At 41.3% G+C, this 23,101-nt stretch overlaps 1 protein-coding gene across 1 annotated transcript in view; it reads right to left on the reverse strand.

Annotated features, from left to right (window-relative positions):
- Nucleotides 1-23,101, reverse strand: part of CMTM6 (CKLF like MARVEL transmembrane domain containing 6) — a 50,300-nt gene that overhangs the window by 14,280 nt on the left and 12,919 nt on the right. The window contains exon 2 of the mRNA XM_027088380.1: nucleotides 9,539-9,715. Within this exon, the coding sequence (XP_026944181.1) occupies nucleotides 9,539-9,715 (177 nt within the window). The remainder of the gene's footprint in view (nucleotides 1-9,538; nucleotides 9,716-23,101) is intronic.

Below are 23,101 nucleotides of genomic sequence, written 5' to 3' on the forward strand. Positions count from 1 at the left end.
AAATTTATATGGAACCATAAAAGACCCAGAATTGCCAAAGCAATCCTTAGGAAAAAGAACAAAGCAGGAGGTATAATCCCCCTAGACGTCAGACAATACTACAAAGCTACAATAATCAAAACAGCATGGTTGGGCTTCCCTGGTGGTGCAGTGGTTAAGAGTCCGCCTGCCAATGCAGGGGACACAGGTTCAAGCCCTGGTCTGGGAAGATCCCACATGCCACGGAGCAACTAAGCCTGTGGGCCACAACTACTGAGCCTGTGCTCTAGAGCCCATGAGCCACAACTACTGAGTCCATGTGCCACAACTACTGAAGCCCACGTGCCTAGAGCCCGTGCTCCACAACAAGAGAAGCCACCACAATGAAGAGTAGCTCCCGCTTGCAGCAAATAGAGAAAGCCTGCGCGCAGCAGTTAAGACCCAACAAGAGCCATAAATAAATTTTTTTAAAAATTAAAAAAACAGCATGGTTTTGGCCCCAAAACATGTGGATCAATGGAACAGAGTGGAGAGCCCAGAAATAAACCCAAACACCTATAGACAATTAATCTTCAACAAAGGAGGCAAGAATATACAATGGGGAAAAGACACTCTCTTTAGCAAGTGGTATTGGAAAAGTTGGACAGCCACATGCAAATCAATGAAGTTAGAACACACCATCACACCATACACAAAAATAAATCCAAAATGGCTTAAAGACTTAAATATGAGACATGACACCACAAAACTCCTTGAACATAGACAAAACATTCTCTGACGTAAGTTGTACCAATCATACCAGTCACCCAAGGCAATAGAAATAAAAGCAAAAATAAACATATGGGACCTAATCAAACTTATAAGCTTTTGTAAAGCAAAGGAAACCATAAACAAAACGAAAAGACTATACCTATGGACTGGGAGAAAATATCTGCAAATGATGCGACTGACAAGGGCTTAATTTCCAAAATATACAAACAACTCAAACAACTCAATAACAAAAAAAGCCCAATTAAAAAATGGTCAGAAGACCTAAATAGACATTTCTGCAAAGAAGATATACAGATGGCCAATAGGCACAAGAAAACATGCTCATCATCGCTAATTATTAGAGAAACACAAATCGAAACTACAATGAGGTACACCACCTCACAATGGTCAAAATAGCCATCATTAAAAAGTCTACAAATAATAAATGTTGGAGTAGGTGTGAAAAAAAGGGAACCCTCTTACACTGCTGGTGGGAATGTAAATTGGTATAGCCACTATGCAAAACAGTATGGAGGCTCCTCAAAAAACTAAAAATAGAGTCACCATATGATCCAGCAATTCCACTCCTGGGAATATACCCAGACAAAACTGTAATTCAAAAATATACATGCACCCCAATATTCACAGCAGCACTAATTCCAAAAGCCAAGACATGGAAACTACCTAAATGTCCATCAACAAATGACTGGATAAAGAAAATGTGGTGTATATGTGTGTGTGTGTGTGTGTGTGTGTGTGTGTGTGTGTGTGTGTGTGTGTGTGTGTGTGTGTATACACACACACAAATACATACACACAATGGAATATTACTCAGCCATAAAAAATGAAATCACACCATTTGCAGCAACATAGTATGATGACCTCTAGGTCCATCTAAGTGAAGTAGGTTAGACAGAGAAAGACAAATACCATATGGTATCACTTATATGTGGAATCTAAAATACAACACAAATGAACTTATTTACTAAACAAACAGACTCGTGGACTTAGAGAACAGACTTGTGGTTGCCAAAGGGGAGGGAGGGTGGGAAAGGGAAGGATTGACAGTTTGGGATTAGCGGATGCAAACTAGTATATACAGGATGGATAAACAGCAAGGCCCTACTGTGTAGCACAGGGAACTATACTCAATATCTGTGATAAACCATAGTGAAAAAGGATATATATATGTATAACTGAATCACTTTGCTGTACAGCAGAAATTAACACAACACTGTAAATTAACTATATTTCAATAAAATTTTTTAAATGCAAAAAAATAAATAAGTGAAAGAAGGCAATAGATTCTTATGGTACAAAACTTAAGAGGTACAAAAGAGTATACAGAAAAAAGTAAATCTTAGGTGTATGATCAATATAGGACCCAACGCTTGGTTCTCATTAATTTAAAACAATAAAATCTTACTGCTTTGTATTTATCCAGTTCTCTCTCTATTTTTGTTGCACTGGGTCTTTGTTGCTGCACACGGGCTTTCTCTAGTTGCAGCAAGCAGGGGCTACTCTTCACTGTGGTGCAGAGGCTTCTCATTGCAGTGGCTTCTCTTGTTGTGGAGGATGGGCTCTAGGCGTGCGGGCTTCGTAGTTGTGGCTCACGGGCTCTAGAGCACAGAGCTGAGTAGTTGTGGCACGCGGGCTTAGCTGCTTCGTGGCATGTGGGAATCTTGCCAGACCAGGGATTGAACCCGTGTCCCCTACACTGGTAGGCGGATTGTTTTTGTTTTTTATTTTTTTAACATCTTTATTGGAGTATAATTGCTTTACAATGGTGTGTTAGTCTGCTTTATAACAAAGTGAATCAGCTATACATATAAATATATCCCCATATCTCCTTCCTGTTGCATCTCCTTCCCACCCTCCCTATCCCACCCCTATAGGTGGTCACAAAGCACCAAGCTGATCTCTCTGTGCTATGAGGCTGCTTCCCACTAGCTATGTATTTTGGTAGTATATATAAGTCCATGCCTCTCTCTCACTTCGTCCCAGCTTACCCTTCCCCCTCCCCATGTCCTCAAGTCCATTCTCTACATCTGCGTCTTTATTCCTTTCCTACCCCTAAGTTCTTCATGACCATCTTTTTTTCTTTAGATTCCATACACATGTGTTAGCATACGATATTTGTTTTTCTCTTTCTGACTGACTTCACTCTGTATGACACATGCTAGGTCCATCCACCTCACTACAAATAACTCAATTTCATTTCTTTTTATGGCTGAGTAATATTCCATTGTATGTATGTGTCACATCTTCTTTATCCATTCATCTGTTGATGGACACTTAGGTTGCTTCCATGTCCTGGCTATTGTAAATAGAGCTGCAGTGAACATTGTGGTACATGACTCTTTTTGAATTATGGTTTTCTCAGGGTATATGCCCAGTAGTGGGATTTGCTGGGTCGTATGGTAGTTCAATTTTTAGTTTTTTAAGGAACCCCCATACTGTTCTCCATAGTGGCTGTATCAATTTATATTCCCACCAACAGTGCAAGGGGGTTCCCTTTTCTCCACACCCTCTCCAGGATTTACTGCTTGTAGATTTTTTTGATGATGGCCATTCAGACTGGTGTGAGGTGAAACCTCATTGTAGTTTTGATTTGCATTTCTCTAATGGTTAGTGATGTTCAGCATACTTTCATGTGTTTGTTGGCAATCTGTATATCTTCTTAGGAGAAATGTCTATTTAGGTCTTCTGCCCATTTTTGGATTGGGTTGTTTTCTTGATATTGAGCTGCATGAACTGCTTGTAAATTTTGGAGATTAATTCTTTGTCAGTTGCTACATTTGCAAGTATTTTCTCCCATTCTGAGGGCTGTCTTTTCATCTTGTTTATGGTTTCCTTTGCTGTGCAAAAGCTTTGAAGTTTCATTAGGTCCCATTTGTTTATTTTTGTTTTTATTTCCATTTCTCTAGGAGGTGGGTCAAAAACGATCTTGCTGTGATTTATGTCAAGGAGTGTTTTTTCTATGTTTTCCTCTAGGAGTTTTATAGTTTCCAGTCTTACATTTAGGTCTCTAATCCATTTTGAGTTTATTTTTGTGTATGGTGTTAGGGAGTGTTCTAATTTCATTCTTTTACATGTAGCTGTCCAGTTTTCCCAGCACCACTTACTGAAGAGGATGTCTTTTCTCCACTGTATAGTCTTGCCTCCTTTATCAAAAATAAGGTGACCATATGTGCATGGGTTTATCTCTGGGCTTTCTATCCTGTTCCATTGATCTGTATTTCTGTTTTTGTGTCAGTACCATACTGTCTTGATTACTGTAGCCTTATAGTATAGCCTAAAGGCAGGGAGCCTGATTCCTCTACCTCCATTTTTCTTTCTGAAGATTGCTTTGGCTACTCAGGGTCTCTTGTGTTGCCATACAAATTGTGAAATTTTCTGTTCTACTTCTGTGAAAAATGCCATTGGTAGTTTGATAGGGATTCCACTGAATCTGTAGATTGCTTGGGGTAGTATAGTCATTTCCACAAAGTTGATTCCTCCAATCCAAGAACACGGTATATCTCTCAATCTGTTTGTATCACCTTTAATTTCTTTCATCAGTGTCTTATAGTTTTCTGCATACAGGTCTTTTGTCTCCTTAGGTAGGTTTATTCCTAGGTATTTTATTCTTTTTGTTGCAATGGTAAATGGGAGTGTTTCCTTAATTTCTCCTTCTGATCTTTCGTTCTTAGTGTATAGGAATTCAAGAGATTTCTGTGCATTAATTTTGTATCCTGCTACTTTACCAAATTCATTGATTAGCTCTAGCAGTTTTCTGGTAGATACTTTAGGATTCTCTATGGATAGCATCACGTCATCTGCAAAGAGTGACAGCTTTACTTCTTTTCCAATTTGAATTCCTTTTATTTCTTTTTCTTCTCTGACTGCCGTGGCTAAAACTTCCAAAACTATGTTGAATAATAGTGGTGAGGGGCTTCCCTGGTCGCGCAGTGGTTAAGAATCTGCCTGCCAATGCAGGGGACACGGGTTCGAACCCTGGTCCAGGAAGATCCCACATGCCATGGAGCTACTAAGCCTGTGAGCCCGTGCGCCACAACTAGTGAGCCTGCGCTCTAGAGCCTGTGAGCCACAACTACTGAGCCCGCGAGCCACAACTACTAAAACTCGCATGCCTAAAGCCCATGCTCTGCAACAAGAGAAGCCACCGCAATGAGAAGCCCGCGCACCGCAACGAAGAGTAGACCCCACTTGCCGCAATTAGAGAAAGCCCGCGTGCAAGAACAAAGACCTAATTCAGCCACAAATAAATAAATTTTTAAAAATAAATAAATAAATAATAGTGGTGAGAGTGCACAACCTTGTCTTGTTCCTGATCTTAGTGGAAATGGTTTCAGTTGTTCACCGTTGAGAATGATGCTGGCTGTGGCTTTGTCATATATGGCCTTTATTATGTAGAGGTAAGTTCCCTCTATGCCTACTTCTGGAGGGTTTTTATCATAAATGGGGGTTGAATTTTGTCAAAAGCTTTTTCTGTATCTATTGAGATGATAATATGATGGCTCTCCTTTAATTTGGTAACATGGTGTATCACATTGATTGGTTTGCGTATACTGAAGAGTCCTCGCGTTCCCACTTGATCATGGTGTATGATCCTTTCAATGTGCTGTTGAATTCTGTTTCCTAGTATTTTGTTGAGGAGTTTTGCATCTACGTTAATCAGTGATATTGGCCTGTAGTTTTCTTTCTTTGTGACATCTTTGTCTGGTTTTGGTATCAGGGTGATGGTGGCCTCGTAGAATAAGTTTGGGAGTGTTCCCCCCTCTGCTATATTTTGGAAGAGTGTGAGAAGGCTAGGTGTTAGCTCTTCTCTAAATGTTTGATAGAATTCGCCTGTGAAGCCATCTGGTCCTGGGCTTTTGTTTGTTGGAAGATTTTTAATCACAGTTTCAATTTCAGTGCTTGTGACTGGTCTGTTTGTATTTTCTATTTTTTCCAGGTTCAGTCTCGGAAGGTTGTGCTTTTCTAAGAATTTGTCCATTTCTTCCAGGTTGTCTGTATTGGCATATAGTTGCTTGTAGTAATCTCTCATGGACCTTTGTGTTTCTGCAGTGTCAGTTGTTACTTCTTTTTCATTTCTAATTCTATTGATTTGAGTCTTCTCCCTTTTTTTCTTGATGAGTCTGGCTAATGGTTCATCAATTTTGTTTATCTTCTCAAAGAACCAGCTTTTAGTTTTATTGATCTTTGCTATCATTTCCTTCATTTCTTTTTCGTTTATTTCTGATCTGATCTTTATGATTTCTTTCTTTCTGCTACTTTGGGGCTCTTTTGTTCTTCTTTCTCTAATTGCTTTAGGTGTAAGGTTAGGTTGTTTGAGATGTTTCTTGTTTCTTGAGGTAGGATTGTATTGCTATAAAGTTCCCTCTTAGAACTGCTTTTGTTGCATCCCATAGGTTTTGGGGCGTCGTGTTTTCATTGTCATTTGTTTCTAGGTATTTTTTGATTTCCTCTTTGATTTCTTCAGTGATATCTTGGTTATTAAGTAGTGTACTGTTTAGCCTCCACGTGCTTGTATTTTTAACAGAGTTTTTCCTGTAATTGATATCTAATATAGCATTGTGGTCGGAAAAGATACTTGATATGATTTCAATTTTCTTAAATTTATCGAGGCTTGACTGGTGACCCAAGATATGATCTATCCTGGAAAATGTTCCATGAGCACTTGAGAGAAATGTGTATTCTGTTGTTTTTGGATGGAATGTCCTATAAATGTCAATAAAGTCCATCTTGTTTAATGTATCATTTAAAGCTTGTGTTTCCTTATTTATTTTCATTTTGGATGATCTGTCCATGGGTGAAAGTGGGGTGTTAAAGTCCTCTACTATGATTGTATCACTGTCGATTTCCCCTTTTATGGCTGTTAGCATTTGCCTTATGTTTTGAGGTGCTCCTATGTTGGCTGCATAAATATTTACAATTGTTATATCTTCTTCTTGGATTGATCCCTTGGTGTCCTTCTTTGTCTCCTATAATAGTCTTTATTTTAAAGTCTATTTCGTCTGATATGAGAATTGCTACTCCAGCTTTCTTTTGATTTCCATTTGCATGATGTATCTTTTTCCATCCCCTCACTTTCAGTCTGTATGTGTCCCAAGGTCTGAAGTGGGTCTCTTGTAGACAGCATATAGATGGGTCTTGTTTATGTATGCATTCAGCCAGTGTATGTCTTTTCATGGGAGCATTTAATCCTTTACATTTAAGGTAGTTATCAATATGTATGTTCCTATTACCATTTTCTTAATTGTTTAGGGTTTGTTATTGTAGGTCTTTTCCTTCTCTTGTGTTTCCTGCCTAGAGAACTTCCTTTAGAAATTGTTTTAAAGCTGGTTTGGTAGTGCTGAATTCTCTTAGCTTTCGCTTCTCTGTAAAGGTTTTAATTTCTCTGTCTAATCTGAGTGAGATCCTTGCTGGGTAGACTCATCTTGGTTGTAGGTTTTTCCCTTTCATCACTTTAAATATGTCCTGCCATTCCCTTCTGGCTTGCAGAATTTCTGCCGAAAGATCAGCTGTTAACCTTATGGGGATTCCCTTGTATGTTATTTTTCCCTCGCTGCTTTTAGTATTTTTTCTGTGTATTTAATTTTTGATAGTTTGATTAACATGTGTCTTGGTGTGTTTCTCATTGGATTTATCCTGTATGGGAATCTCTACGCTTCCTGGACTTTATTAACTATTTCCTTTCCCATATTAGGGAAGTTTTCAACTATAATCTCTTCACATATTTTCTCAGTCCCTTTCTTTTTCTCTTCCTCTTCTGGGACCCCTATAATTCCAATGTTGGTGCGTTTACTGTTATCTCGTAGGTCTCTAAGACTGTCCTCAATTCTTTTCATTCTTTTTTCTTTATTCTGCTCTGCAGTAGTTATTTCCAATAATTTATCTTCCAGGTCACTTATCCGCTCTTCTGTCTCAGTCATTCTACTATGGGATTCCTTCTAGAGAAGTTTTAATTTCATTTTTTGTGTTGTTCATCGTTTCTTTGCTCTTTAGTTCTACTAGATCCTTGTTAAACGTTTCTTATATTTTCTCCATTCTAGTTCCAAGATTTGGGATCATCTTCACTTTCATTACTCTGAATTCTTTTTCAGGTAGACTGCCTATTTCCTCTTCAATTGTTTGGTCTGCTGGGTTTTTACCTTGCTCCTTCATCTGCTGTGTGTTTCTCTGCTTATCATTTTGCCTAACTTACTGTGTTTGGGGTCTCCTTTTCACAGGCTGCAGTATGTAGTTCCCGTTGTTTTTGGTGTCTGCCTCCAGTGGCTAAGGTTGGTTCAGTGGGTTGTGTAGGCCTCCTGGTGGAGGGGACTAGTGCCTGTGTTCTGGTGGATGAGGCTGGATCTTGTCTTTCTGGTGGGCAGGACCGCATCCGGTGGTGTGTTTGGGGGTGTCTGTGACCTTATTATGATTTTAGGCAGCCTCTCTGCTAATGGGTGTGGTTGTGTTCCTGTCTTGCTAGTTGTTTGACATAGGGTGTCCAGCACTGTAGGTTGCTCGTTGTTGAGTGGAGCTGGGTCTTAGCGTTGAGATGGAGATATCTGTGAGAGCTTTCGCCGTTTGATATTACGTGGAGCCGGGAGGTCTCTGGTGGACCAGTGTCCTGAAGTTGGCTCTCCCACCTCAGAGGAACAGGCCTGACACCCAGCCTGAGCACCAAGATCCTGTCAGCCATAGGGCTCCATCTGTTATTTCTCTCTTTTTTCTGTTTTTTTCCTCAAGAAAAAACCCTCTTCCTCCTGTTTTCTGTTTATCTCCTGTCTTCTTTGTACATTTTTTCTTGATTGATCTCCCTTTCACTTTCACCCTGTAGCTCTCTCTGGGCTTCTATTTCTACAGCAACAATGGGACTCTGGATGGTGTGGGCCACTTTTTTTGCCAATTGGCCGAGGAGAAGTGTTTGTAGGCGGATTGTTAACCACTGTGCCACCAGGAAAGTCCCTCTCTTTTTTTAATAGTTAAAATTTACCTTAATTTTGATCTCTTCCCTCAAAACTGTGAATTCTTTCATAAAGCAACCCTGATAGTTACAATTCCTCATAAACCACTCCTGATAACTTGAATGCTATTGAAGAAGTAAACTGCTCAATTCTTTCTTTCTTAAATGCAGTAACTATATAAATTATCTCATCTGTTATCTCAAAAATCCATATTATACTCAAATAAAAAGAGGGTCAGCAGACTAAGTCTTTAGAAAGTTATACATCTCTAATTTTGTGAGTATAAAATTCTCACATAGACTTTTATTAAAAGGGAAATTTTTGCACAATGAATTTAACAAATACTTTCTAAATTCACTTTTAGAGAACTTTCTTTCATAAAATAAAATCAAAACAAAATAGGTAGAATTACATGCTCTTTTGTTTAGAGGCTTTAGAAATATCAATATATCACATTAGTTCATTACTCCATCTCTTACGTCCGGCATAACACCTGGCCTACAACAGGCACACAGTGAATAACTGTAGAACCAGTGAGTGACAGTCTGAAATGTGAGAAATCAAAAGTGACAAAATCCTAGTTTTTACAAAATACCTCATTTGAATTAGATTAAACCACCAATAACTGTAAATTATCAGCAGTGTCTGTCACTCTCATTCTAATTTCACCTTCCCCCTCTACCATACCATCTGGCAGGGAAAAACTGAGTTGCTTAGAGGCAGAGCTGGAACAATGGATAGAGTCTTTTCCTGTTACTGAGTTATGAAAGCATTACTACTGTGAACAATACAACTACACAAGATCCAAAAATATATAAATTCTTGTTATAGGGATTATATTTTTTCATGCTTACCGATGACTTGACTTTTGCGGGATCAACTTTGTCATAAACTGGAGTGCAGTACACAATCAGCATAAGGAGACTCAGCAGAAAGGCACTACAGCTTACAAATTCGAAAAAGTAAAGGCCTCCACACAAAGTACATTGTGACACAACTTCCTCACAGATAAAGGCCAACAGAGACAGCACCTACAAAAGAAACAAAACATTTTGCTTAGGTGTTTTTCAGGGAAACCTACAGTATTCAGAAAACACCACCTGTTCACTCAAATATTTATCAAGTGGAGACTCGGCAAACAAGATTACTGAATGAACCTGATCTACACATAATTTACACTCCAGTTGCCTTGAAGGGAATATAGGTATACAGATAATTAACTACCTACTGTGTGCTAAATGCTAGAATATGAGAAATCCGGGGTGTTGTTATAAAAGCACACAGAAAAAGCAGTCAATCTGGAGGTTGGGAAAGGCTTCCTGAAGGAAAGCTGAGACCAGAAGGACAGTAGAGTCAGTTGTGGGGTGAAAGATAGGGGAAAAAGTTCCAGGCAGAGAAGCAGTGCACAGAAAGACCTAGAAGTGAGAGAGCTCGGTACCTTCCCACGCCAACCACACACAGATATCCCACAAGCCCCACTCAACTGTGAAAGTGAGTTGAGTCAACATGGCTAACATGTCAGAGGGGAGGGGATGGCAGCACTGAAATCATGAAATGAGACCAGAGAGGTAATAAGCAGAGGCCAGATCTAAATGCCTCCTTTTACTAGTTTAAGGAATCTGGATTTTAAGCGTTTTTAAAGCAAAGAGGTAGGGACTTCCCTGGTGGCGCAGTGGTTAAGAATCCGCCTGCTAATGCAAGAGACATGGGTTTGAGCCCTGGTCTGGGAAGATCCCACATGCCATGGAGCAACTAAGCCTGAGCGCCACAACTACTGAGCCTGTGCTCTGGAGCCCGCGAGCCACAACGAGTGTGCCCACGTGCCACAAGTACTGACGCCCGCGCGCCTAGAGCCCGTGTTCTGCAACAAAGAGAAGTCACTGCAATGAGAAGCCCGCGCACTGCAATGAAGAGTAGCCCCCGCTCGTCGCAACTAGAGAAAGCCTGCATGCAGCAATGAAGACCCAATGCAGCCAAAAATAAATTTTAAAATAATAATAAATAAGTGTATAAAGCAAAGGGGTAACATGATCAGGTTTATGCTTTTAGTAGTTCTTTATAGCTACAATATAAAGAAGGGACGGGGAGGAGAGCCGGGGTGGGGCTGGAGACGGGGAGGGGGAGACAGTGGGGGAGGGCAAAACTGGGGCTGGACATCCAGTTGGGGAAGCTGATGTCAGAAATCAGAGGAAAGACAGTGAGCAGGGTAGTAGTAATGGACAAGAGTGAAATCACTGGAAGATGCAGTAGAAGCCCTCATCAGACAGGATGAATACAAATGGAATAGGAAAGAAGTTAATACATATATGCTTAAACCATTTTATTTTCATTTAAAACAAAAAGGCACATTTATTTATTCAGTCTTTTGAAGTGGGCCTTTTCTTTGAGAATGCACCTGACTGGAATTCCTCATCATGTTTTCTGCATTAATCACTTCCATCATTTATGACTACCACTTCCAGACTGATGTTATTTGAAGTGGAGCAAGATCTGGGACACCTGAGAAGCAGCGCACAGAATCCTTCTAGAGTCGGACTAGTTTTACTAGCCTTTCACAGTTGCCTTGCTCTTACTTAATTCCACTGCAAGTATTTTAGTAGCTTTTTTCGTCTTTCCAAAGCATTCAATTTATTTTCATAGAAACAATTCCTTTTCACATTCAATTTTAGTCTTGCAGTTATTTAACTGGCCATAAAAAGTATAATTTTGGGGAGTTCCCTGGTGGTCCAGTGGCTAAGACTGCACTCCCAATGCAGGGGGCCGGGGTTCAATCCCTAGTCAGGGAAATAGATCCCCCATACTGCAACTAAGAGTTTGCATGCTGCAATGAAGATCCCGTACGTGGCAGTGAAGATCCCACGTGCCACAACTACGACGCGGCGCAGCTAAATAAATAATTTTTTTTAAGTATAATTTTTATGCATTTGTATTTAATGGAGAACAGTTATCTCTGGCTAATTTGGCAACTCAATTAAATGCAGGTGGTTTTAACAGCGCTCCCACTGTTGTGTGATGTGGTATTAACACACTGGTGCCTCACTGAAGAAAGAAGAGTTTTTCTTCTTCTTTTTAAGAGGCAAGGGTGCTGGGAAGAGAATAAATTCCAGAAGAGTTAGGTGGAGCTGGCTAGGAGGCAAAAGGATGGGTCTGGAGCTCAAGGGACAGGTCTGAGGTGGAGACTAAGATGTGGGAGATTACCCAGAATGAGGAAAGTTGGCCCTCTGCAGAACTGTGAGGAACCCCAAGATTTAAGGGATGAGCAGAGGGGGAGACAACAGCAAAGGACAATTAGGAGCAGCAGTCCAAGGGGTAGTCGATCAAGAAAAAAGTATTTCTACTCAGAGCAAGTAATCAAGAGTGCTGCATGCTACTCACAGTACTGAAACGCTTACATGAGACTGAGCTACAGGGTTGCTGGTGACATCAACAGGACCATTTCAGTGTGCTCAGGGAGGCAACCTAGATTACTATACTGTACACTGGAAGTGAGGGCTGGACAAGGCAGTGCAATAGAGACAGCCCAGTCACCCAGTGCAGCTTTGAGTGGCCAGATAAAGGGTAGTAGTGGATGAGGTCAAAGGGAAAGGAATTTCAAGACAGGAGAGAACTGAGCATGTTTAAATGCTTAGACAGAAACCTGTAAGATGTCTAAAGACAGAGAAAGAAAAGAGGATCTCTAAAGGCAAGATTCAGGGCTCAAGGTGTGAGGCTAACTCTTCTCTAGAAATAGGAAGGAAGAGAGAGAAGAGATTCACTTGTGCAGTTTGTGTGGGTTTTGTAGAAGCTAAGGGAATTTCCTTCTGGGTATTAAACCATCAAAATGACTGATGACCCAAGTCAAAGCCTTTTGGGAAATGCCGTCTCACACAAGTCAGGCCAGCAGGAGCCACCAGATATATTAATGGCAATAAAACTGCTACCAAAATCAACACATACGTTAAGTAGGCAATCAAAATTTTATCCTACGAAACACTTTCATCAAATCAGAGGTCAATAGTACAGCCACTCTGGAAAACAGTTTAGCAGTTTCTTTAAAAACTAAGCATGCAACTGCCATATGACCCAGCAACTGCATTCCTACATTCTGTATATGACCAAGAGAAATGAAAACTTACGTTCCTGCAAAAACTGATACATGAAAGTTCATAACATTTTACTCATCAGAGACCCAAACTCTAAACACTACAGATGTCCTTCAATGGTTATACAAACTGTGGTAATCCATACCATGGAATACTACTTAGCAATAAAAAGGAACAAACTTGGTATATGCAACAATCTGGATGAGTCTCCAGAGAACTATGCAAAGTGAAAAAAATCCAATCTCCAAAGGTTACATACTGCATGACTCCATTTATATAATAACAAAGCTTATAGAGATAGAGAACTAATTAGTGGTGGCCAGGGGAGAGGGGAGAGGTGTGGCTATAAAGGGGTGGCACGAGGGAACCGCATGGTGATGGAACAGGTTTTTTTTTCTTTTTTAATTTTTATTCATTTATTTATTTATTTTTTGGCTGCAATGGGTCTTCGTTGCCGTGTGTGGGTTTTCTCTAGTGGCGGCGAGCAGGGGTTACTCTTCATTGCGGTGTGCAGGCTTCTCGTTGCGGTGGCTTCTCTTGTTGCGAAGCATGGGCTCTAGGTGCGCGGGCTCACTAGCTGTGGTGCATGGGCTTAGTTGCTCCGCGGCATGTGGGATCTTCCCAGACCAGGAATTGAACCCATGTCCCCTGCACTGGCAGGTGGATTCTTAACCACTGCGCCACCAGGGAAGTCTGATGGAAAAGTTCTGATTCTTGATTGCAGCAGTGATTAAGGAAGCTACACTTGATAAAAGAGCATAGAGGTACACACACACACACACACACGCACACACACACGAATGCAAAGGACCTCCCTTTACATTTTGTTCTTGCAAGTTCCTGTGGTTCTATAATTATTTCAAAATAAAAAGTTAAAAAAGTCAAATCCAAATTGGCATCTAAACCTCTAAGGGATTTCCCCCTTCCTGTTGGCAATACAAAATTCATATATTCCCACAACTGAAAAGAATGCATGTAAGGACGAAAATAGGTCCTATTGCTGTGATTTCCTGTAAGTTAATGAGGCATAAAATGGTCCAGAATATCCCAAACAACTTCCTCACATCAGACAGATGTTAGGCGAGGCGTTCCCAGTCACCGCACCACAGGATAAAGTGACACACCAAGCCAAGTCCCAAAAGGTCATTGTGTAAAAGTACTTCTTCACCTGTAATTATAATTACAAGAGGAGTTTTTATAAGTCTACAGTATAATAAGATACCAAATGTCTTAATATTCCATTTGCTTTATTCTTGACTCTATGTTAAATCTTGTCCAAGTTTTAGGAGTTTCTCTATGAGACATTTGCAAAATACACCTGAGGTGTATGAAAGTCAATTAACTATGAGAAGATATGAGCCTAAAACTCTAATAGGGGTGTGAGAATAGTTGATCTTGAACCATTCTTCTCTACAATAATGAGATTATGAGGAACACTCATCAGTGCAGGCTATAAGACAATAAAATCTTATCTGTAGTAGAGACACAGACTGCTTATCTACTCTCCCTAAGAAAAGGGCAGGATCCAGCTGGGCCAGAAGCAATCAGTGACAAGTCATTACAAGACCTATTCCAAACTTATTAAAGGAGTCATTCTTACTGACCTTAAGCCCTAAAGCAGTATCAAGAGGAGGGTTCTGCATGGACATCTTAGAGAATGAAGGGGTAGTAGATCAAGTTTGGAATTTACTAGTTCCTATTCCCAGATAAAGGCCATGAAATTAACACGACAAGCTATATTCAGTATGAAAATTTCTCTTGACTCCCCATCTCTGATGCTACTAACCTTCCTTTAAAATCTCCCACAGCACTGTACAGACTCTAATACCAAATAAAGGGATCATTTCACAATATATACAAATATCACATTATTATGTTGTACATCTGAAACTGTTACATGTCAATTATACCTCAATTTAAAAAATAAGTTAGAGGGAGACCTTCAAGATGGCAGAGGAGTAAGATGTGGAGATCACCATCCTCCCCACAAATACATCAGAAATACATCTACATGTGGAACAACTCCTACAGAACACCTACTGAACGCTGGCAGAAGACCTCAGACCTCCCAAAAGGGTGCGCGAGGAGAGGGGATTCAGAGCACTGCCTAAAGGAGCTCCAGAGATGGGTGTGAGCCATGGCTATCAGCACGGACACCAGAGACGGGCATGAAACGTTAAGGCTGCTGCTGCAGCCACCAAAAAGCCTGTGTGCAAGCACAGGTCACTCTCCACACCTCCCCTCCCGGGAGCCTGTGCAGCCCGCCACTGCCGGGGTCCTGTGATTCAGGGACAACTTCCCTGGGAGAACACACGTGCAACTCAGGGACTGTTGCAATGTCACGCCAGCCTCTTGCTGCTGCAGGCTCACCCCACATTCCACACCCCTCCTTCCCCCCGGCCTGAGACAGCCAAAGCCCCCTAATCAGCTGCTACTTTAACCCCATCCCATCTTGGTAGGGAACAGACGCCCTCAGGCGACCTACACGCAGAGGTGGGGCCAAATCTAAAGCTGAACCCCAGGAGCTGTGCGAACAGAGAAGAGAAAGGGAAACCTCTCCCAGCAGCCTCATGAGCAGCGGATTAAATCTCCACAATCAACTTAATGTACGCTACATCTCTGGAATACCTGAATAGACAACAAATCATCCCAAAATTGAGGCGGTGGACTTTGGGAGCAACTGTAGACTTGAGGTTTGCTTTCTGCATCGGATTTATTTCTGGTTTTATGTTTATCTTAGTTTAGTGTTTAGAGTTTGTTATCATTGGTAGATTTGTTTATTGATTTGGTAGCTCTCTTCCTCCTTTTTTTTTGAGATATATTTTTTTCCCTTTTCTCTTTTTGAGAGTGTGTACGTGTATGCTTCTTTGTGTGATTCTGTCTGAATAGCTTAGCTTTTACCATTTGTCCTATGGATCTGCCAGTCCGTTTTTTGTTTTTGTTTTTTTTTAGTATAGTTTTTAGCACTTGTTATCATTGGTGGATTTGTTTTTTTGGTCTGGTTGCTCTCTTCTTTCTTTTTTTTTTTTCGTTTTATTTACTACTTTTTAACTTTTTAAATAATTTATTTATTATTATCATTTTTTTGCAGTATGCGGGCCTCTCACTGTTGTGGCCTCTCCCGTTGCAGAGCACAGGCTCCAGACGCACAGGCTTCAGCGGCCATGGCGCACGGGCCAGCCAGTACGCGGCATGTGGGACCTTCCCGGACAGGGGCACGATCCCATGTCCCCTGCATCGGCAGGCAGACTCTCAACCACTGTGCCACCAGGGAAGCACAATAATTATTTTTAATTTTAGTAACTTTATTTTATTTATTTTTTCTTTCTTCCTTTCTTTTTTTCTGATCCATGTGGCTGACAGGGTCTTGGTGCTCCGGTCAAGTGTCAGGCCGGTACCTGTGAGGTGGGACAGCCAAGTTCAGGACACTGGTCTACCAGAGACCTCCCGGCTCCATGTAATATCAAACGGCGAAAGCTCTCCCAGAGATCTCCATCTCAACGCTAAGACCCAGCTCCACTCAACAACCAGCAACCTACAGTGCAGGACACCCTATGCCAAACAACTAGCAAGACAGGAACACAACCACACCCATTAGCAGAGAGGCTGCCTAAAATCATAATAAGGTCACAGACACCCCCAAACACACCACCAGACACGGTCCTGCCCACCAGAAAGACAAGATCCAGCCTCATCCACCAGAACACAGGCACTAGTCTCCTCCACAAGGAAGCCTACACAACCCACTGAACCAACCTTAGCCACTGGAGGCAGACACCAAAAACAACGGGAACTACATACTGCAGCCTGTGAAAAGGAGACCCCATACACAGTAAGATAAGCAAAATGAGAAGACAGAAAAACACACAGCAGATGAAGGAGCAAGGTAAAAACCCAGCAGACCAAACAATTGAAGAGGAAATAGGCAGTCCACCTGAAAAAGAATTCAGAGTAATGAAAGTGAAGATGATCCCAAATCTTGGAACTAGAATGGAGAAAATATAAGAAACGTTTAACAAAGACCTAGAACAACTAAAGAGCAAACAAACAATGATGAACAACACAATAAATGAAATTTAAAAGTCTCTAGAAGGAATCCACAGCAGAAAAACTGAGGCAGAGGAACGGAGAAGTGACCTGGAAGACAAAATATTGGAAATAACTACTGCAGAGCAGAATAAAGAAAAAAGAATTGAGGACAGTCTTAGAGACCTCTGGGACAACAGTAAACACACCAACACTGGAATTACAGGGGTCCCAGAAGAAGAAGAGAAAAAGAAAGGGACTGAGAAAGTATTTGAAGAGATTATAGTTGAAAACTTCCCTAACATGGGAAAGGAAAAGTTAATTCAAGTCCAGGAAGTGCAGAGAGTCCCATACAGTATAAATCCAAAGAGAAACACGCCAAGCCACATATTAATCAAACTATCAAAAATTAAATATAAAGAAAAAATATTAAAAGCACAAGGGAAAAACAACAAATAACATACAAGGGAACCCCGTAACGTTAACAGCTGACCTTTCAGCAGAAACTCTGCAAACCAGAAGAGAGTGGCAGGACATACTTAAAGTGATGAAAGGGAAAAACCTACAACCAAGATGAGTCTACCCAGCAAGGATCTCACTCAGATTAGACAGAGAAATTAAAACCTTTACAGAAAAGCAAAAGCTAAGAGAATTCAGCACTACCAAACCAGCTTTACAACAAATGCTAAAAAAACTTTTCTAGGCAGGAAACACAAGGAAAAGACCTACAATAACAAACCCCAAACAATTAGGAAAATGGTAATAGGAAAATACATATCAATAATTACCTTAAATGTAAATGGATTAAATGCTCCCACCAAAAGACACAGACTGGCTGAATGGATACAAAAACAAGACCCGCCAACATGTTGTCTACAAGAGATCCACTTCAGATGTAGGGACACATTCAGACTGAAAGTGAGGGGATGGAAAAAGATACATCATGCTAATGGAAATCAAAAGAAAGCTGGAGTAGCAATTCTCATATCAGACAAAATAGACTTTAAAATAAAGACGATTACAGGAGACAAAAAAGGACACTACATAATGATCAAGGGATCAATCCAAGAAAAAGATACAACAATTTTAAATATTTATGCACCCAACAGATGAGCACCTCAATACATAAGGCAAATGCTAACAGCCATAAAAGGGGAAATAGACAGTAACACAATCATAGTAGGGGACTTTAACACCCCACTTTCACCAATGGACAGATCATCCAAAATAAAAATAAATAAGAAAACACAAACTTTAAATGATACTATAACAAGATGGACTTAATTCATATTTATAGGACATTCCATCCAAAAACAACAGAATACACTTTCTTCCCAAGTGCTCATGGAACATTCTCCAGGATAGATCATATCTTGGGTCACAAATCAAGCCTCAGTAAATTTAAGAAAATTGAAATCGTATCAAGTATCTTTTCCGACCACAACGCTATGAGACTAGATATCAATTACAGGAAAAACTCTAAAAAAAAAAAAAAACACATGGAGGCTAAACAATACACTACTTAATAACCAAGCTATCACTGAAGAAATCAAAGAGGAAATCAAAAACTACCTAGAAACAAATGACAATGAAAACACGATGACCCAAAACCTATGGGATGCAGTAAAAGTAGTTCTAAGAGGGAGTTTACAGCAATACAATCCTACCTCAAGAAACAAGAAATATCTCAAGCAACCAAAAGTTACACCTAAAGCAATTAAAGAAAGAAGAACAAAAAAGCCCAAAATTAGCAGAAAGAAAGAAATCATAAAGATCAGATAAGAAATAAATGAAAAAGAAATGAAGGAAACAATAGCAAAGATCAACAAAACTAAAAGCTGGTTCTTAGAGAAGATAAACAAAATTGATAAACCATTAGCCAGACTCATCAAGAAAAAAAGGGAGAAGACCCAAATCAATAGAATTAGAAATGAAAAAGGATAAGCAACAATTGACACTGCAGAAATACAAAGGATCATGAGAGATTACTATAAGCAACTATATGCCAATAAAACGGACAACCTGGAAGAAATGGACAAATTCTCAGAAAAGCACAACCTTCCGAGACTGAACCAGGAAGAAACAGAACATATAAACAGACCAGTCACAAGCACTGAAATTGAAACTGTGATTAAAAATCTTCCAACAAACAAAAGCCCAGGACCAGATGGCTTCACAGGTGAATTCTATCAAACATTTAGAGAAGAGCTAACACCTAGCCTTCTCAAACTCTTCCAAAATATAGCAGAGGGAGGAACACTCCCAAACTCATTCTATGAGGCCACCATCACCCTGACACCAAAACGAGACGAAGACGTCACAAAGAAAACTACAGGCCAGGGACGTCCCTGGTGGCGCAGTGGTTAAGAATCCGCTTGCCAATGCGGCTGACACAGGTTTGAGCCCTGGACTGGGAAGATCCTACATGCCACAGAGCAACTAAGCCCATGCACCACAACTACTGAGCCTGTGCTCTAGAGCCTGTAAGCCACAACTCTTGAGCCCACGAGCCACTACTGAGCCCACATGCTACAACTACTGAAGCCCACGAGCCTAGAGCCCGTGCTCTGCAATAAGAGAATCCACCACAATGAGAAGCCTGAGCACCACAAGGAAGAGTAGCCCCTGCTTGCCATGACTAGAGAAAGCCCACAGGCAGCAACAAAAACCCAATGTGGCCAAAAAAAAAAGAGAAAAGTACAGGCCAACATCACTGATGAAAACAAAGGCAAAAATCCTCAACAAAATACTAGGAAACAGAATCCAACAGCACATTAAAAAGATCATACACCATGATCAAATGGGGTTTATCCCAGGAATGCAAGGATTCTTCAATATACACAAATCAATCAATGTGAAAAACCATATTAACAAACTGAAGGAGAAACACCATATGATAATCTCAACAGATGCAGAAAAAGCTTTTGACAAAATTCAACACCCGTTTATGATAAAAACACTACAGAAAGTAGGCATAGAGGGAACTTACCTCAACATAATAAAGGCTATATATGACAAAACTACAGCCAACATCATTCTGAATGGTGAACAACTGAAACCATTTCCACTAAGATCAGCAACAAGACAAGGTTGCCCACTCTCACCACTATTATTCAACATAGTTTTGGAGGTTTCAGCCACAGCAGTCAGAGAAGAAAAAGAAATATAAGGAATCCAAATCGGAACAGAAATAAAGCTGTCACTGTTTGCAGATGACATGATACTACACACAAAGACTCCAAAAGATGCTACCAGAAAACTACTAGAGCTAATCAATGAATTTGGTAAAGTTGCAGGATACAAAATTAATGCACAGAAATCTCTTGCATCCCTATACACTAAGAATGAAAGATCAGAAAGAGAAATTAAGGAAACAACAAAAAGAAAAAAATACCTAGGAATAAACCTACCTAAGGAGACAAAAGACCTGTATGCAGAAAACTGTAAGACACTGATGAAAGAAATTAAAGGTGATACAAACAGATGGAGAGATATAACATGTTCTTGGATTGGAGGAATCAACATTGTGAAAATGACTATACTACCCCAAGCAATCTACAGATTCAGTGGAATCCCTATCAGACTACCAATGGCATTTTTCACAGAAGTAGAACAGAAAATTTCACAATTTGTATGGAAACACAAAAGACCCTGAGTAGCCAAAGCAATCTTCAGAAAGAAAAATGGAGGTAGAGGAATCAGGCTCCCTGCCTTCAGAATATACTACAAGGCTACAGTAATCAACAGTATGGTACTGACACAAAACAGAAATACAGATCAATGGAACAGGATAGCAAGCCCAGAGATAAACCCACGCACATATGGTCACCTTATTTTGATAAAGGAGGCAAGATTATACAGTGGAGAAAAGACATCCTCTTCAGTAAGTGGTGCTGGGAAAACTGGACAGCTACAGGTAAAAAAATGAAATTAGAACACTCCCTAACACCATACACAAAAATAAACTCAAAAAGGATTAAAGACCTAAATGTAAGACTGGAAACTATAAAACTCCTAGAGGAAAACACAGAAAGGACACTCCCTGACATAAATCACAGCAAGATTGTTTTTGACCCACCTCCTAGAGAAATGGAAATAAAAATAAAAATAAACAAATGGGGGCTTCGCTGGTGGCGTAGTGGCTGAGAGTACGCCTGCCGATGCAGGGGACATGGGTTCGTGCCCCGGTCCGGGAAGATCCCACATGCCGCAGAGCGGCTAGGCCCGTGAGCCATGGCCGCTGAGCCTGCGCATCCAGAGCCTGTGCTCTGCAACGGGAGAGGCCAGAACAGTGAGAGGCCCGCGTACCGCAAAAAACAAACAAACAAATACCAAATGGGACGTAATGAAACTTCAAAGCTCCTGCACAGCAAAGGAAACCATAAACAAGATGAAAAGACAACCTTCAGAATGGGAGAAAATACTTGCAAATGAAGCAACTGACAAAGGATTAATCTCCAAAATTAACAAGCAGCTCATGCAGCTCAATATCAAAAAAACAAACAACCCAAGAATGGGCAGAAGACCTAAATAAACATTTCTCCAAAGAAGATATACAGACAGCCAAGAAACACATGAAAGCATGTTCAACATCACTAATCATTAGAGAAATGCAAATCAAAACTACAATGAGGTATCACCTCACACCAGTTAGAACGGCTATCTTCAAAAAATTTACAAGCAAATGCTGGAGAGGGTGTGGAGAAAAGGGAACCCTCTTGCACTGTTGATGGGAATGTAAATTGATGCAGCCACTATGGAGAACAGTATGGAGGTTCCTTAAAAAACTAAAAATAGAAATAACATATGACCCAGCAATTCCACTACTGGGCATATACCCTAAGAAAACCGTAATTCAAAAAGAGTCATGGGGATGAGGGGAAGATGGTGGCAGAGTAAGACGCGGAGATGACCTTCCTCCCCACAGGTACACCAGAAATACATCTACACGTGGAACAACTCCTACAGAACACCTACTGAACGCTGGCAGAAGACCTCAGACGCCCAAAAGGCAAGAAAGTCCCCACGTACCTGGGTAGGGCAAAAGAAAAAAGAATAAACAGAGACAAAAGGATAGGGATGGGCCCTGCACCAGTGGGAGGGAGCTGTGAAAGAGGAAAGGTTTCCACCCACTAGGAAGCCCCTTCGCGGGCAGAGACTGTGAGTGGCGGACGGGGAAAGCTTCGGGGCCGCGAAGGAGAGCACAGCAACAGGGGTGCAGAGGGCAAAGCAGAGAGATTCCCGCACAGAGGATCAGTGCCAACCGGCACTTACCAGCCTGAGAGGATTGTCTGCTCACACGCAGGGGCGGGCGGCGCTGGGAGCTGAGGCTCGGGCTTCGGGCGGAGCGCAGGGAGAGGACTGGGGTTGGTGGCTTGAACACACCTGAAGGGGTTAGTACACCACGGCTAGCCGGGAGGGAGTCCGGGGAAAAGTCTGGACCTGTCGAAGAGGCAAGAGACTTTCTCTTCCCTCTTTGTTTCCTGGTGTGCGAGGAGAGGGGATTAAGAGCGCTGCTTAAAGGAGCTCCAGAGACGGGCTCACGCCCGCGGCTAAAAGCACGGACCCAAGAGATGGGCATGAGACGCTAAGGCTGCTGCTGCCGCCACCAAGAAGCCTGTGTGTGAGCACAGGTCACTAACCACACCCCCCTTCCGGGGAGCCTGTGCACCCGCCACTGCCAGGGTCCCGGGATCCAGGGACAACTTCCCCGGGAGAGCGCACGGAGTGCCTCAGGCTAGTGCAATGTCACACTGGCCTCTGCAGCCGCAGGCTCGATCCGCACTCCATACCCCTCCCTCCCCCCGGCCTGAGTGAGCCAGAGTCCCCGACGCGGCTGCTCCTTTAACCCCGTCCTCTCTGAGCGAAGAACAGACGCCCTCCAGGGACCTACACACAGATGCGGGGCGAAATTCAAAGCTGAGCCCCGGGAGATGTGAGAACAAAGAAGAGAAAGGGAAATCTCTCCCAGCAGCCTCAGAAGCAGCGGATTAAAGCTCCACAATCAACTTGATGTACCCTGCATCTGTGGAATACATGAATAGACAATGAATCATCCCAAATTGAGGAGGTGGACTTTGAGAGCAAGATTTATGATTTTTTCCCCTTTTCCTCTTTTTGTGAGTGTGTATGTGTATGCTTCTGTGTGAGATTTTGTCTGTAGAGCTTTGCTTTCACCATTTGTCCTAGGGTTCTATCCGTCTTGTTTTTTTTCTTTTTTAAAAAAATTTTTTTCTTAATAATTATTTTATCTTACTTTACCTTCTTTCTTTCTTTCTTTCTTTCTTTCTTTCTTTCTTTCTTTCTTTC

Source organism: Aethalodelphis obliquidens, unplaced genomic scaffold (genome assembly GCF_003676395.1).
Source record: "Aethalodelphis obliquidens isolate GAN/ISIS:26980383/991018 unplaced genomic scaffold, ASM367639v1 scaffold62, whole genome shotgun sequence".
In the NCBI taxonomy this organism is placed as follows: Eukaryota; Metazoa; Chordata; class Mammalia; order Artiodactyla; family Delphinidae; genus Aethalodelphis; species Aethalodelphis obliquidens.